The sequence below is a fragment of the Eschrichtius robustus genome, chromosome 13, assembly GCF_028021215.1.
Source record: "Eschrichtius robustus isolate mEscRob2 chromosome 13, mEscRob2.pri, whole genome shotgun sequence".
Lineage (NCBI taxonomy): Eukaryota > Metazoa > Chordata > Mammalia > Artiodactyla > Eschrichtiidae > Eschrichtius > Eschrichtius robustus.
Window position 1 is genome coordinate 6,380,657 of NC_090836.1, and position 15,650 is coordinate 6,396,306.

Sequence of the window (15,650 nt, forward strand, 5' to 3'; positions counted from 1 at the left end):
GGGGGTGAGGAGTCACAGACTGAGCACAGGTGACTCCTCTGTCAGTGGGCTGCATGAGGCTGAGGCATTCCCTGCCCCCGCCCCCTCCCCGCCCCGGCCAGGATCATGGCTCTGGCCCCGCCTCCCACACGCACCACGCAGAAAGGCCACTCCCTCCAGGAGCAGAGCTTTAATTCCGTGCTTTTAGTGTATTTACAGAAGTCCACAGCTCCAGCGGGAGGGCCCTTTGTTCTGTGCCTCCCCTGCCTTGGGACACTTCGGCTTACTCTGTGCTTGTCCAGGCAGGGGGACAAAGGTTCTATTAGTGTACATAATGGATACAAAGATTGCTTATCTACTGTGAAACAGACTCAGGGACCAACCAGGGGCCCCCAAGCAGCCTTGCTGGGTTCTCCAAGTCCAAAATGGGCAATGAGGCATGGCGCCCCTCATCCTCGCAGCCACCGCCTGGGCTCCTGGCACACTCAGCCTCTCTCACGAGTACACACACTCCACATCACACAGACACACACACTCTGACACACACACTACACACAGCTCACCCGCTGGCAGTGCTCAGGCAGCTGAGAAAGGCTATATACACTGAGGGAGTAGCACCAGGTGAGTGGCTGCCAGATCATGCCTGCTCCGCCAAGACCCTTCCCCTCCAGAAAAACGGGGGTCCAGAGGGCATCTCGCAGGTCCTTCCAGGCTGCCTGGGACAGGAAGCATCCATCTCAGGGCTGCCCGCAGGGGGCAGGGCGTGGCCTCATCGGGGAAGGCGGGGCTCGGGCGCGAGAGGGGCGGGGCCGCCCAGCGCTTCCTCGATGTCCTCCAGGCAGCCGAGCAGGTCCATGTCGCGGAGCACGCGGCCCAGCAGCTCCAGCGTGGCCTCGCGCCGCGGGGTGCGCCGCCGCCAGGCCGCCAGCATGCTGTACTGCGCCTCGCGCAGGCAGCGCAAGTTCTGCAGCTCCAGCCGCTCGATTTCGTGATCACTCAGCCCCAGCCGCCGCACGAACTCCTTCCAGCGCAACGGGGGCACGCCGTCCACCACGGCGTACAGGGTCGCGGGGTCGGCTGCAGGGAGGCGGCGCGGTGAGCCCGGAGCGGCGGCCCTCCCCGCCCGGCCCCCGCCCACTCGCCCCGGGCGCCCCGCCCACCCGCCTCCCCGGCCGGGGTTCCCTGCGAGGATGAATGAGGAACTCACCATCTGCGAGCGGAGCGGGGGCGCCGTGGGCGCTGGCCTCCCACTTCTGCACAGGGGTGGGGACGGGGGTGGAGGCTGGAGGCGCAGGGAGGATTGGGCCAGCCCCTTGGTGGGGCGGGGCCATCTCTCTGGGGAGTGATGTGACTCTGAAGTTGGACCGGTCACAGGGGGTGAAGGTGGGACTGGAGGCAGGACTGAAGCTCGGGGCCGAGGCCAGGGGCTCTGGCTCCCCCTGGGAGAGAGCGAAGGCACAGCATTAGCGGGGAAGAGGAAAAACAGCCCCAGCCCTCCTTCTTCTGGATTCCGGATGGGCGCTGGGGCTAGAGGGAATCAGGGGAGCCCCAGGACGAAGGGTGATTCCGGGTGATTTGGGTGTTACAAGATGACAATGGACAGTTAGGGAAGACTGCGGGTAGTTCCCCGGTTTCATCTTACCTCCTTTACAGGAGCCGACTGCCCACAAACTGAGAAAAAAGAAACAAAGCGTCAAAGATTTCACTTCCTCTCTCAGCCCTGGCGCCCATCATGGGGCTGGCGGTGGGTACTTGTGGTGACATGCTTCAGGGCCTATGTGGCCCCAGGGACGAGAGAGCTACTGATGCAGTATGAGCTCTCACCAGCTGAGCTCTCACCAGCCGTCCAAGACCACCTCGTGTCAGTGGGGTCCTCGTCAGCAAACTAAGGGGACACTCCTCATCTCCCTCCATGCCTGTGCATCCCTCCCTCCCGCCTCCTCTGAAGCCTCCTCCCGCATTCCTACCAGCACCCTTTCCCTTCCCAAAGGCCCCACTCACTGATGGAGTAGAGCTTGGGCTTCCAACGCTGGTAGCGGCATGCTAAAACAATGAGGAGGAAGGATGCCAGGCAAAGACCAAAGATGATCACCAGGGGCAACAGTACTGTGGTGCCTGGAAACAGAGCAGATTGTGGTCAGAGGAGAGGGGCTCTGGAGGTAGCAGGGCGGGATGGATGGGGAGGGGCATGACTAGGAAAGGGTCCATGGGCATGGGCACCAGGATAGTTCTCCTCACCTGGGTCCTGAGAGTCGTTACTAGTTACAGGTAGAGCTGGACATAATTTCACGCACTCCGTGTTCTTACAGCTAAAAGAAGAGAGAGTGCTGGTGAGTAGGGGCCCACCGTAAGAGGAATACAGGAAAAAAAGAAAAAGAAAAAAACCACACAGCTTGTTGGAAATTCTTGGCTTTACAAATATTTTAGCTATCTCTTGATATAATGGAAATTAATCCTATCTTGGGAATTGATGCGGAGGAAAGAAACATTAGTTAATCCCAAAATCATTTCATTTTAGAGCTGGATTTGATCTTGAAGAAGCTATGTAGGAAAAGAGTTAAAAGCAGTCAGAGTCAGGTATAAATTCCAGCCCCATTCATTGGCTAGCAGTGTGACTCCAGGCAAATCACTTCACCTGTAAGCCTTAGTTTCCTCATCAGTAAAACAGGGATCCTACCCACTGTCAAGATTGAGGATTAAGTGAGATAATTATGCCTGACATATAGTAAGCCCTCGATAAATGCTGACTGTCATTGAATTGTTATTTTATCACTGTTTTACTGATGAGAATCCAGTGAAAAAAAGGTTAAAGAGCTTTTTCTCTAGATGACACTGCTGGTGACAACACCTAACTTTGAGAGAGGGGTCTAGCATGCATGTGAACAATTAAAAAACACATCTTGCTGGGGGCAGCCAGAGAACACTCTAGAACAAGCACATCTTCCCGTTTTGGAGCTGGCACTGGACAGCATGGACTAATGAGAACTACATCAGGGGTCCTAGAAGGAACTGGAGGAGGTGAGTTCTCAGCAGGAATCTGAAAGCAGGGAGAGGTCATTTTGCCCACCTCACAAGCTCATGGTGAGAACCACATGGAAGGGGTGTAGAAGTGCTTTTAAGGGGAAGAGACTAGTGGGAAAAAGAACAGAGTTTCTTGTCAGACACTTTGTGGCTATTTTTTGTGGTTCTTACAACTTTGCCAACCTGATGTCATTATCCTTACTTTAAAGGTAAAAACATATTCTCATAAAGACTTAAAAAAAGAAAAAAAAAAAGGTAAAAACAACTAAGGCTCAGAGATGTTAAGTCACTTGCCCAAGCTCACACAGCCAATACGTGGCTAGCCTGAGATGTAAACCCAGGGCAATTCAACTTTAGAACCCTCAGTTTCCTCTTTGCAAGCAAGTGTGCAAGAACAGCCTCTGCAGAGCCAGAAGGAGTGAGGAGGTGTGGTCAAAAGGACTGGGGAGGAAAGCGCATACTGCATTAAACCTAAGATCAATAATCAGAGACATTACGATTTACATCCCACACACACACACACACACATGCACATGCCAAATGAACCATGATACACCGTCAACTGTTGTAAGATGCAGCATGATTTCAGAGATGTAAAAGTGTATTCCTAGAATCCATAGTAGGGCCTGTTGCCCAAGAATCTGAACGTCTTCCAAAAAACATCTGAACATTTAAAAAGAACTTCAAGTCCTTGCGGGTATGCGCCTCTATCCACAGAGACTTCATGAGATTTTAGGAACAAGTTGGGGGCAGGGAGGACTGTCTGGTATCTTGACATGAAGTGTCTCCCATCCAAACAGCGGGAAGGAGCCAGAGCACCCCCCCCAGTCTCCCCCTCCCCTCCCGGTCCAGGGCCCAGCAGCCGGCAGAAGTACTCACTGAGCACAGGAGACACACTCAGCATCTCTTAGAAAGAACCCCACGTGGCAGTGGCAGATGGTGTCCTGTCTCTCCTTGCCTGTAGGGAGAGATGCGGCACAGCTGAAGGAGGATGGCCCAGCACCCCGAGGGCCGGAGGGAGAACTAGGAGGGGCAGGAGTACAGCAAGCTGGAGACCGCCCTCCAGAGACGGGGTGACCAGCGGGGTCGGGAGGGCCATGCTCACAGGAGTGGTGCACCGTGCCGTTGGGGCAGAGGCTGCAGTTCAGACACTGGAACAGAGTCTCACTCCAGTATTTCCGATACTGGTTCTTCCTGCAGCCACACACGGTATCCCGGTCCACTGCACAAGGAGCAATCTCCACCTGGAACATTTCTGGTGAGGGGAGTAGATAGGGTATGAGCTCCCACTGTCCCCCCCCGGGTGTGTCTCTCTGGGTAACACACGCTCACACCCATGCATTCGTTCACTTGTGCACACGCATCCCTGCCCACCAGCAGCAGCACAGCTTCGCACCTTCCCCTGGAGACAGCCGCGCACACCCCTCTGAACACCCACCTGACCCAGTCGGTGTAGAGCCCCGCCCCCTGCTGAGACTCACCTTTCCGGCACTTGGAGCAGCTCAGGCATTGTCTGAGGTGGTTCTCCGAAGCAGTAAAGGTGCCGCGGGCACACACCCTGCAGTCCGTGTCCAGCCCCGGGCCCGGACAATCATTGTACAGGTAGGTGCCTGTGATTGGGGGGTCGGGGTTAGGCTGCAGCCCGGAGCCCCAGCCCCAGGACGGCCCGGGCACCTCCCCGAAGTCCCTGGGAGAGGAAAGGAGGGAGAAACTCCCAGCCCTGGAGAGGCAGCCAAGTCAGGGACCCCGCGTTCTGGAACATCTGGAAAAAGCAAAGGAAGAAGCAGGGCCCCCTAACTGAGGAGTTCCACGGTTATCCCTTTCTCCTACCTTTGTGGCACTTTGTGCAGCAAATGGAATTATTTTGAGGGTGGCTATATTTCCCTTGGGGACACGAACTCTCTCTCTTCTCCCGGTCCCCGGGGTGAGGGACCAGCCCATGAATCCCCGCGGGGTACACATCCACCAACAGAGCCCGGAGCACCTGGGGAAGAGTCAGATGGAGGAGGCCCGTCAGGGGAGGGAGGGGCGGGGTCTCAGAGGGAGCGAGTCTAAAGCCTTCCCAGCTCAAGTCTTTTCTCCGCGGAACATTCTCCCCAGGCCACTCCCGCTCACACGCCACGTTCTCCTCTAAGCCTAGGCTGTCGGCACTGTGCCATCTTAATTGTCCTCTGGTGGTCCTGTGTATTCATTTCTGTCCTTCCAACTCAAGGCTGGTAAACTCCAGGCACGGGCCGTATTTTATCCTTATTTCCCCAAAGCAGCTATTAGTGCTGGACACAGGGCAGATGTTCAAGGAGTTTTCCGGGTTGGGAACAGGCCCTTCCTTCCGACGAGTAGCCCTAAAGATTAGGGTGGCGTTTCTCCATCTAGGTGCTGCGTTCACAGTGTATTCACTTCGTGCACATTCACGGAGGTGAACATTTAGGATCTGTGCGCTTTCCTGTATTATGTTATGCCATTAAAAAGGTTTTTTGTAACATCAGATTGGAGTGGAGGTGAGTGACGTCCCTGTGGGGACCATTCCTGGACAGCGGGCAGAAGCCAAAGGAAGAGTTTCTTTGTAAATCTGTACCAAAACCTCACTCAGGATCCTGCCCTCAGACTCCGGGCTGCATCCCCTTCCACCAGTAAACCTGCACAAATACCCCAGGTTGGCCAGGGCAAATGGGGAGCGGAGAAAAAGGGAAAGTTCGGGGTCAGGGATGGGGGTAGAAAGGTGATGAGGTTTAGGTGGGGCGGGAGTGGGCAAAGGCATGGAGGTTACATGCAATTGGAGCCGGCTGGAGGCTGGGGACCCGGCTCAAAGGCCACCGAGCCGGGAGCTGAGGGCGTGCCAGGGAGTCCCTCTGCCCTCTGCACATCGGGGTGTCCCGGGAGCCTGTTTTCCGGCCCCAGGCCAAGCCCACCGCCCCGGAATCACTCGCCCAGCCCTGGCTTCAGAGCTGGGACGGCCCAGCCAAGAGGCTGTGTTGAGCTCCAACCCAGACTTTGCTGTTTCACCTCCTACCAGCCTCTTCCTGGCTTTCCCTGGGCCTTGATTTTGTTTGCTCTGCTATAAAGGCCGCCTTATGTAAAGATAAGAGGATGTCCTCCAAGGATGTTAAACTTTGGGAGCAACAGGCTAATCAGATCCCAGAAACCCCAGCCCAAGACAGGAGGGCCTGGTAGCCCAAGGCTGTAGGCCGGTCACGCCCCAGTCCCCCGCTAGGTGTCGCTGCAGCGGCCCGGAAGCCCAAGCCCCCGCCCCAGCCCCAGACAGGGGAAGCCACACTCAGAAACCCAGCTGCCACCCCCCAGGGGCGTAGGGCGCCCTCCCCACCCAGAGGCAGCACCCTTCCCTGGCCACTCCAGCACTGTGCCACCTCCCCTGAGAACAGGGCTGAGGCTTCCAGAGCAACAGGAAAAGTCTGGAGTGTTTATGGGAAGGACTTCCCAGTCCTGAAAGTGTGGTTCCTTTCCCCGAAGAAGGGCTCACAGCACCTAAGGTCACTGGCACTTGGAATTCCATCCAGGCGGCTGGGAGCAGGGCCAACCGGCAGAGACAGCATCAGGAAAAAGAACGGCGGCGGCGGCAGGTTGGGCTGGGGGTGGGGGTCCTTCCCAGGAAGGAGAGAGAGGCGCCTTCTCAGGCCACGTGCCTCCCACCGCGATCTCCAGCATTTTGGGGGTTAAGTCAGATCCGGGAAAGGGAAATCTTTTCCCAGCAGCTCTGCCCGGTGACTCAGGCCAGAGGGAGGGAGGGAATCTAGGGGAGGGAGAGGGAACCAGCAGCTTCCCCAGCTCCTCAAGGGTCATGAGTCAGCAGAAAGGCTGAAGGGACCAGCCCGCAACTGGGACCCGATCCGATCCCTTCCTCGTGTGGGCCGGTCTCTCCCTCCAATCCCCACTCAGAGCCCCCTTTCCTCCCCTCCTCCTCCCAGGAGCCAGGCAATGGGCCTCAGTCCCTCTTGGCCCACTTTTTCGGGAAATGGCTCCCTATCCCATTCCATCCCAAAGGGAAGTCTCGGCCGACCCCGTGCTTCCTCCCATCGGGTCACTACCCGCCCCTCCCTGAGGGCCACTCAGCTCCTTCCCACCCCTCAGCATCCTTCCTTTAGACCCAGCCCCGCCCAGGCTCCTCCTCCTGGTTCAACCAGTCTCTCTACGGGTTTGTCCTTTCCCTGGGTTCTCACGTGAGCCCCCCTGACACTTCCCAGTTCCAGAAGGGAGCAAACCAAGGCTGCCCTCCCACCCGGGTTCACTGCCTTCCCACAGCCTGACTGGTTCTGGCCAGCTGGGTTGGGCTTGGGGACCTCCCTGGGGTCCTGAGACAATCCTTAGGAAAGGCGGCCAGTTCTGAGGCTTCACATCCCCCTCCCACAAGCCCGCTGGCAGCACAGGCAAAACTCCAGAGCCCTGAGCACCCAGTTCCGGGAGGGAGCGAGCAAGACGGGGTGTAAGACAAGCAGCACCGTTTCCCCGGGTCCCCCCCAGTCCCCAGCAGCCCCCCGAGCCAGCCCACTCTGACCCCAGGAGCCAGCAGGCACCATTCCTTGGCACTGGCTGTCTCCAGTGCTTAGCCGCTGCATCTTGCAGCAAAACAGCGGAAATAGGAGGTGAACTCGGAGCGCCCAGACCCCAGGCAGCCTGAGTGCCTGTGGCCTGGAGCAGGGGAAGGGCAGGAAGCTGGGGTGCCTGTGGAGAGACAGTTGAAGGGGTGGCCCAGCACCTCTCCAACTCCCCCATAACTTCCGCCTAGGGAGGCTTTTAAGTGTGACTTCCTGTGCTGGGGCCGCAGCTTGGGGGCGGAGGAGCTGACAGCAGAGCGACCCTGTGGTCTAGCTCCGACCCAGCCACCTCACTGTGCCGTCCTGCGTTAATTTGTTCATTAACTTAAAATGTCTTGTGTTCATTTGATGTCAAAATCTTTGGGGAGCTCAGGACAGCTTCTCCTCCAAGGCCCAGTTGAGACCCGGCCTCCCTCCCCGGAAGCCCCCCATTAATGAGGCTTCCCCCCACTCCAGCTCATGAGATACACACCCACCCTGTGAACTTTAAAAATACGGATTAACTATACCTATTTTGGGCTCTTACCATAACTACCTCGGGTGAGTACATATGATCTCCCCAAACAGACCATAAACTATGCGATGAGAGATGAGAAAGTGTTTTGGTCAGAGATAATGTCTAATCCTCCGCACCCAGAACTGGAAGAGGGAAATAAATGTGGTTTGATTGGGTGATTTCATGACTGTCTTCCACTCCAGTCAAGGCCAGTGAAAACCAAAGTGGGAAGATGGGAGTCAGTGCCTCCCTGTAGGAATAGATTTATCTCCAGGGGAGAGTTCCCCTCTCCTTCCCCCACACACGCACAATCGCAAACACCCTCCCAGGAGATGCTGACAAGCTTTCCTCTCCTTTTCAGCATCCCTGGTGAGTGAAGGTTTTGTGTCACTTATGAACGACACAAAGGCAGATATGAGTCTGAGAACCTCTGCTCTAGCCTGTTAGATGCTCCCTTCACTTGGCTGTTCTCCAGACCCTCAACGCGCCCCAAAGGAAATCCATCGACCTCCTGACCTGGACAAATGTCACACTATCAACTTCTCTTTGCCACCCTTCTCTCCTCAAGGCCCCCATCCCTCCTGTGCCGCCATCCAGTCTGTAGTCCATCTTGCCAGACCTCCCCCGTCATCTCTCAATCCTTTCCAAGTCCAGGGGTTGCCTCACACCCGATCACTGCAACCGTCTTCCCGCCTTTTTCCTGCTCCAATCCATCCTACACGCTTTCTTATCTTGCATTCAAGCTTCAACCTGCACCCACAGGTGTGGGAATCTTCCTTTCTGGGGCCGGACCTCAAACATCATTTCCATGGGTCACTCTTTCCCTGAATGAGAACTTGCAGAGGTACCTCACTGCTATTCTGGACACATGCCCAGGCGCAGCAGCCCTGAGAGAACCTTTTATGAATGAATGAATGAATGAATTCCTCTACCTGGGACCACAGTCAGGATTCTCTCTCCATCGCTTCCCCCACTTCCTCCAATTTTCTCTTTCTCGCTTCTTCTTGTTCCTCAACAGGGTCCTTCGCCTGCAGCCGAGGTGCTCAGCTTCCTGCCATCACCAGCCCCCAACACAAAATCCCATCTCTCCGTTCCTCCGCTCTACCACAAACCAGTCCCCCTTCTTTCCAGCCTGCTGCCAGTCAGTGGCTTTAAATCTCAGCTCCAAAACCACTCTTCTATGAGGCATTCCGTCCCTCGTTCCATCCTTTATTCATTCAACAAACAGTTAAGGAGCACTGTAGAGGCGCAGGTCCCGCAAGGATGCCGAGATGAATACATGGCTTGTGCTCTCAGTTGGGTCAGAGACAGGCGACTGTGGACTCTGCGTCTCTGCAGGGCGCACGGGCGCTGGAGCTGAGATCTGCTGAGCAGAAGAGGCAGCAGGACGGCACTCACAGCCCTCCCGGTTCTGCCTCCCATGGGTGTTCCAGGGCACCACGTCGCAATGCTTTTGCGGGCATTTCCCCCCAGAGTGTTCTAAAATCATTTTTTGCTGTAAGCTGTCTTGGCTCCAAGACTGTCAGCTCTTTGAAAGCAGCAAGATCTTATGTGCTCTGTTACAATCTCTCCTGCATTCTTCCCCCACCTCCACGCGCCCCCCCCCCACCACCACACACACACAGTTCCCTGTATTGCCCATTGAGTGGCGGGCAGTTGGAAAGCCCGTGGACAGCCTCACCCAGCACTGCACACCTCCTGTTTCCACTCCAGCTCCAGGCTGAGCCTGGTCCCTTAGCTGTCACACCCCAACCTGGGCTGGATCAGCTGCAGCCCCAGGCACATTCCTTTATCCATTCAGGCTCCCCGTACCTCTTGTTTCCCAAACGCAGAAGCCACTAGTTACAACCACTACTGATACTGATACTATTAACAATATGAAAGCTAACGTTTATTGAGTGCTTTCTGTTTGCTATACCCTGTTCCTCTACTAGAATAGAGACTCCACGAAGGCAGAGATTTTTGTTCACTGCTGTAAGTCCAGCACCTAAAAGAGTATCTAGCGCCAAGCAGGCACAAATGAATGGAATACTTAATATATATCTATCTATTTCATCTTCAAAACGACATTACGAGGTAGTGACGATTCTGTCCATCTTAGAGATAAAGAAGCAACAAGGCATGAAGGGTTATGTAACCTGCTCAAGCCCAGGCAGCTAGTCCCTGAGGGAGTCAGGACCGGACCGGGTGATTTACTGCCAGGAGACAAGAGAAGGCAGGGCAGCTGGATGAAGAGCAGGGGGAGCCTGTGGGAAGGACAGCCTGCAGGGGAGGGAAAGGTGGGCCTGGGCCCACAGGAGGGGGCGGGGTGCTGCGCAGGGAACTAGGGTCTAGAAACGTGGACTAGAGCAGAGGGAGCGGGAGGAACTGGAGAGAAAGGTTCAGAGAGGAGACTCGGAGGAGATGTGACAGAAGAGAAAGGAATGATCTGGGGACACAGTACAAGACCCTGGGGGAAGAAGAGGTGGGGGAAGGAGGAGTGGGGGAAGGAGAGGTGGGGGGAGGAGGGGTGGGGGAGGAGAGGTGGGGGGAGGAGAGGTGAGGGGAGGAGAGGTGGGGAGTGGCGGCTGGGCCAGGGAAGAGCAGGAACCCTGAAGAAAGTGGCCAACGCAGTGCCCCCAGCTAGGTGGAGGCGAGGGGCCGGGTTTCTGCGCAGGACGACTGCAGGACGCGGAGGGGTCAGGGATACATTGAAACAAGGCTGAAGCAAGAGAAAGGGACATTTTCCAGTGACGAAAACAACTGTCTACCAACTTCCCCAAACTGAGCTGTGGAAGAAGAAAGCAAGTGCTCTGTTGTCTGGGTCCGTGGGAAGGGCTTGGGGGGCAGGTCCAGGGCTCTGAGGCGGGGGAGGAGGGTCAGGCCCACAGACAGTGGCCACAGATCCAGGGTGAAGAGTGCCCCCCGGGTGGGAGGCCTGGGCCTGGGGAGGCCACGGGGTTGCCGGGTCCCTATCCGGCTACCGATCCCCCTGCCAAATGCCTCCAACACACAGCATCCCAAGCCTACCCGCCCCAAGCCAGGGCCTCTCCCAGACTCAGTTTCCCCACTTCGCTGGCGTCCAGTCCCTGCCCTCCAGCAGGGTGTGCTCAGCCGGGCTCACCGGCAGCCTGGCCTCTCCACGGCCCAAGACTGCTGAACTGCCGGACAGAATTCAGAATCATCTGGACTCTGAGAGGACAGACCTTCTTTCTCCCAGTCCTTTCGGTTTCCGAACAAACTCCCCCGCCCCCGCCGCGGGCACCTGCCCCGACATTCCTGGCAGCCCGGGAGCCCCTTTCCCTCCCTACCTTTCAAACTTCTCCCTTGCTCCCGACTCAGGGCAGCGAATGAATGGGGCAGTGTTTGAGGTCAGGCCGCGCAGGCCTGAGGCTGGGGCCCGGCCCTCGGCTCTCTCCGGCCCCAGGCGCCGCTCGCCCGCCAGCCCACTCCGCCCTCCGTCCCCCGTCTCACCAGTGGCAGCAGCAGGCCAGGCACGGTGGGGAGGCCCATGTCCGGCCAGCTGTGGCCTCTCACTCCCCCATCAGGGCTCAGGCAGTGGTGGACAGAGGCGACAGTGGCAGCGACGCAGTCCCAGGATGAGCAGGGTCCGGAGTGGAGCCCGGGCGTCGGGCAGGGGAGTGGAGGGTTGAGACTGGGGCGGGGATCACAGCCGGGTCCCGGGGACCTCAAACCCGGAAGGCCGGCACTGCAGCCTGAGTTCGGAGAACTCCGAGAAAAGTCAAGCAGAGAGGAGGTGGGAGGGGAAGGGAGAGTGGGGTGTTGCAACTTCAGGGCAGGAAGAGCCGGGGTGGAGGCGGGAGGAGGCGGGAGGAGGCGGGAGGAGGGGGGGCCAAGGTGCCTTAACCTTTTGTACCCAGTCCGAGGCACGGGCGCCCGGACCCTGCTGCCCTGCCACGTGCGCGGGTCTGACCACTCCCACCCAGACACCCAGGGGCGCCGGCCCCCTGCCCCCTCCCCCATCGCCCGACCTTTCCCAAATGAACAGCAGTAGAAAGACTGGGGCTTTGGAGTCAGATTCGCTGGGTTCCAGCTCAGGATTCTCTGCTTTTTAGGTGGGTGGTCTTGGACAAACTCGGATGCTGTGTTCCAGTTTGCAAAATGGAGAGCCGCTGTCTCGTGAGGTTGCCGGCAGGATTTATTGACACCGGCAGGTAGGTAAGCGTCTGATGAGGGACAAGTCCTCAGTGTTCCTTAGAACCCCTTCCCCTTTCCCCAGAGTTCTCCACTGACACCTTAATCTCTCAGTTTCTTAGGAATTTACGCCTCCAACCGAAACCTCAGAGTAAAGCCTAACCCTGACTTGGGGCCCTGCCGCCCCGCACCTCCCTGCCCCCCCCCACGACCACCCCCCCGCCCCGCCCCCTGGCCCCAGTTCTCATCCAGTCTTTGCTGGGCGATGCTCCCAACAGCGGATCCTGGCTCTGCCTCCAAACCATGGTGGGACCTCTCAAAAGACCTCGGTTTTGAAATGAGAGCGACAGTGCCTGGCCTACCTTCGTGGGGAAGATGACGTCATGAGGCCTAATGAGATCACATCCGTGACAATGCTGTGGAATTACAGCTCTCTCCATCAGGTATTACTAGTACATTCCCAGTGCCCCTTTCCCAAATATTCTGATACATCAATCCGAATTGCCCTCGGAGATAATCTACTGCAGCCCCCTTGTTTTATAATCGAGAAAACTGAAGCCCAGAGACACGCAGGTCCTGTGCCCTGCAGAGCCAGCCCAGCCCCCAGACTCCTGACTTCAGACTAAGGGCCCATTTTGCTACGACACATAATTACCGCTTTCCATCAGTCCTTCTGAGTCAGACCCCACCCCCTGATTCTTTGGGTATTTTAAAAAATTATTTATTTATTTATTTATTTATGGCTGCGTCGGGTCTTAGTTGCGGCACGCGGGATCTTTCGTTGGAGCGCGTGGGCTTCTCTCTAGTTGTGGCACACAGGCTCCAGGGCATGTGGGCTCTGTAGTTGCAGCATGCGGGCTCTCTAGTTGAGACGTGCGGGTTCAGTAGTTGCGGCACGTGGGCTTAGTTCCCCAACCAGAGATGGAACCCGCGTCCCCTGCATTGGAAGGCGGATTCTTAACCACTGGACCATCAGGGAAGTCCCTCTTTGGGTATTTTATGCCATGCTTATCTGTGCAGGACATCTCCCAAATGCATCCCACAACAAGGGTACAACATTCACCCAAATATTCTCTGGCCGCAATGACCTTCCCTAGACCCAGTCCAGGCCCCGGGTCCTCCAGCCGCTGACGTTGCTGGAAATGCAGGGAGACCAGACAGGAGTGAGGTCCTAGGGCTTTGTGACTTGGCATCAGAGCTCCTCACCCCTTTGCCTCTTGATCCACCAGCTGACTCCCCACGCTGGTATCCACCCTCCCTGGCCCTTTCCTGGCGCCCCTCTGTGATCCCAGGAACAGAGCTGTGGATGTGAACGGAGCTTGGACGCCCCCACTTCTGGCTGACTTCACTCCACCCCATCCTCCAGCTTCTGAGGAACAAGAGGGTTGAAGCTGGACACACAGAGGAAGGTCACCTCCACCAACACACAGGGAGGCTCCAAGTACAGTACGAATGGACCCAAAGCAGAGCTCTTATAGAAGCAGAGTCACTGAAATAAAGTGCAAGAGTCAAATTGCCCAGTTTCCAGTGTAAGGAAGCCAGAAGAGCCACAGGCTGCTCATGTAAGAAATGGGAGGCACGCATTGATGAGCAAACGCATGTAAAGTGTTTAGCAAGGGTTTGCCGTATACTAAGCATTCAATCAGTGGTAGCAATGTTAATAGTTTGTATTAACAATAATAACTTCAGTGTCCTATTTTTTTTAATTTTTATTGAAATATAGTTGATTTACAGTGTTGTGTTAGTTTCAGGTGTCAATGTCCTATTTTTAATGTTACAAGGAATTTTTAGTAGTCTGTGCCAACTGTCAATGCCATTACACATAGCCCGGCACAAAAGGAGAATTTCTTTCATTGTTTAGGATAAATGCCTATTTACTCAGCAAGTTTAAAGTCTTGAGACACATTGTATTCAACGGTTCAATAAAATTCTGTTTAAAAAAAGATGGTGAGAGGTGCATGGATCTAGGGATATGAACAGCTAACCAGTCTCTTGGAGGAGGTGAGAGTATGAACATAATCCCTCCAGGGGAAGAAGAAATCATGGCAAGGGAGACAATGGGAGAGATGGAGAAATAGGACAGGGGCAAACTAGGATTGGCTGTTAGGGCTCATGAAGCAAAGGATAAAGCGTATAAAGAGCTTTAGATAACAGAGCCCCGTCTCTCCATCACGTGTCACACACACACACACACACTCACACACACGGGCCCCACAGTAGCAGAGTCATCAAAAGGGCACTGAACTCTCAGTCGGGGTGACATGGGTTCCAGCCCCTGACATCCCAGCCCTATATGTCACAGGAAAACAGGCTGAGTCACAGAAGACCTGGCTTCCAAGCTGGTTCTGTAAGAATCATGAACTTGGGCAAGTCACTTCACCTGATAAGCTCAATAAGGAAAATGAGGCAACTTGAACTCTCTTCTCTACCAGTCTGATCAACCTGGGACAGAGAAACTAGGAGCACCTCTCCTGGATGTGCTAATTTTGGATAACTACTCATACGATGCAAGTGTGCAGATTACTGCTGATTTCAATAAACACTCTAGAAAAACGCATGCCCTGTATTACTGGTACCTGCCCTAGTCCCCTCCCGGCCCCCATAACTGGCACCCATTTGCTTTTAAAATCCACTTTATCTTGACTCATGTAAGACAAATACATTAATACAAGTTTTTATGGAATTTGTGATGCCTTGAATAATGGTCAGAAGGTGCATGTCTTTGTGTGTTGGTGAAGAAGGAAATAAACTATTTTTAAAGCTAAAAAAACAAACAACCAACCCTAGTGTCCAGGAGTAACACATAGATGAGGGATGGAGAGAAGGAAACAGCTCAAGGTGGGCATGCTTTTGGCAGGAGAAACTCCAGCGCAGGCTGGGGGAGAAGGAGAAGGAGGGGGAGTGTGGCTGATTGCTGTCATCCACAATAGCTCCAGCTGTGCCCGGCAGGTCCTGCCCACACAGCCAGGGGAGACGGAGCCAGGGAGGACTGGGACAGGACTGACTGATAGGCTGTGGCCAGAGAGCACAAGAGCAGGCCGAACCTGAGGGCTCTGAGAGGAAACCATTGTGACACCAGCATTTTCCCCTCATCATCTTGAGTCTAGGAAAGGGAAGTCAGGAGTCATCACATCACTTCCTCGTCACGACCTTTCCTACCTTCCCGCTCCCTCCACCATCCCCCCCCTCTTTCCCAAGGTTGACGTGGCTCCTCAGGACGGGGAGATCACAATTGAGGGGAGTAAGACCAAGGCAGCAGGGGAAGTGGTCCTGAAGAGGGTCAGGAAGGGTGACTTCTGAGTTCCAGGTCTGATGCTGGAATGGGGGAAGGAACTGGGGGTCTGGAAACCAGGGTTCTGTTCAGACATCCCTCAATTTCTCCTTTGTGAAAATAAAAGCTGGGAAGATTCCCAATGCTGCTCTCTCTGTGATGACGTGAGAGTGAGAATATACAGTCTTCGAGGTTCCCA

At 55.6% G+C, this 15,650-nt stretch overlaps 1 protein-coding gene and 1 long non-coding RNA gene across 5 annotated transcripts; one reads left to right on the forward strand and one right to left on the reverse strand.

Annotated features, from left to right (window-relative positions):
- Positions 1–154: 154 nt before the first annotated feature.
- On the reverse strand, positions 155–11,878 carry TNFRSF1A (TNF receptor superfamily member 1A). Of its 2 annotated transcripts, XM_068560619.1 has the most exons (10): positions 11,500–11,878; positions 4,831–4,984; positions 4,482–4,610; positions 4,106–4,255; positions 3,880–3,958; positions 2,218–2,288; positions 1,981–2,094; positions 1,622–1,650; positions 1,187–1,418; positions 155–1,056 (listed from the first exon to the last, which is right to left on the reverse strand). In XM_068560619.1, the coding sequence occupies exons 1-10, from the start codon at positions 11,536–11,538 to the stop codon at positions 749–751; spliced, it is 1,305 nt and encodes a 434-aa protein (XP_068416720.1). In that variant the 5' UTR covers positions 11,539–11,878; the 3' UTR covers positions 155–748. The 2 variants fall into 2 exon arrangements, with proteins under 2 accessions (XP_068416720.1, XP_068416721.1); XM_068560620.1 differs by lacking the exon at positions 4,831–4,984 and having other exon boundaries at positions 11,500–11,877.
- LOC137775021 (uncharacterized) lies at positions 11,707–14,510 on the forward strand. Of its 3 annotated transcripts, XR_011075967.1 has the most exons (4): positions 11,707–11,782; positions 12,102–12,200; positions 12,459–12,623; positions 13,410–14,510. It is a non-coding gene; the product is annotated as an uncharacterized lncRNA (long non-coding RNA). The 3 variants fall into 3 exon arrangements; XR_011075968.1 differs by lacking the exon at positions 11,707–11,782 and having other exon boundaries at positions 11,878–12,204; XR_011075966.1 differs by lacking the exon at positions 11,707–11,782 and having other exon boundaries at positions 11,878–12,200; positions 13,410–14,509.
- The last annotated feature ends 1,140 nt before the right edge of the window (positions 14,511–15,650 follow it).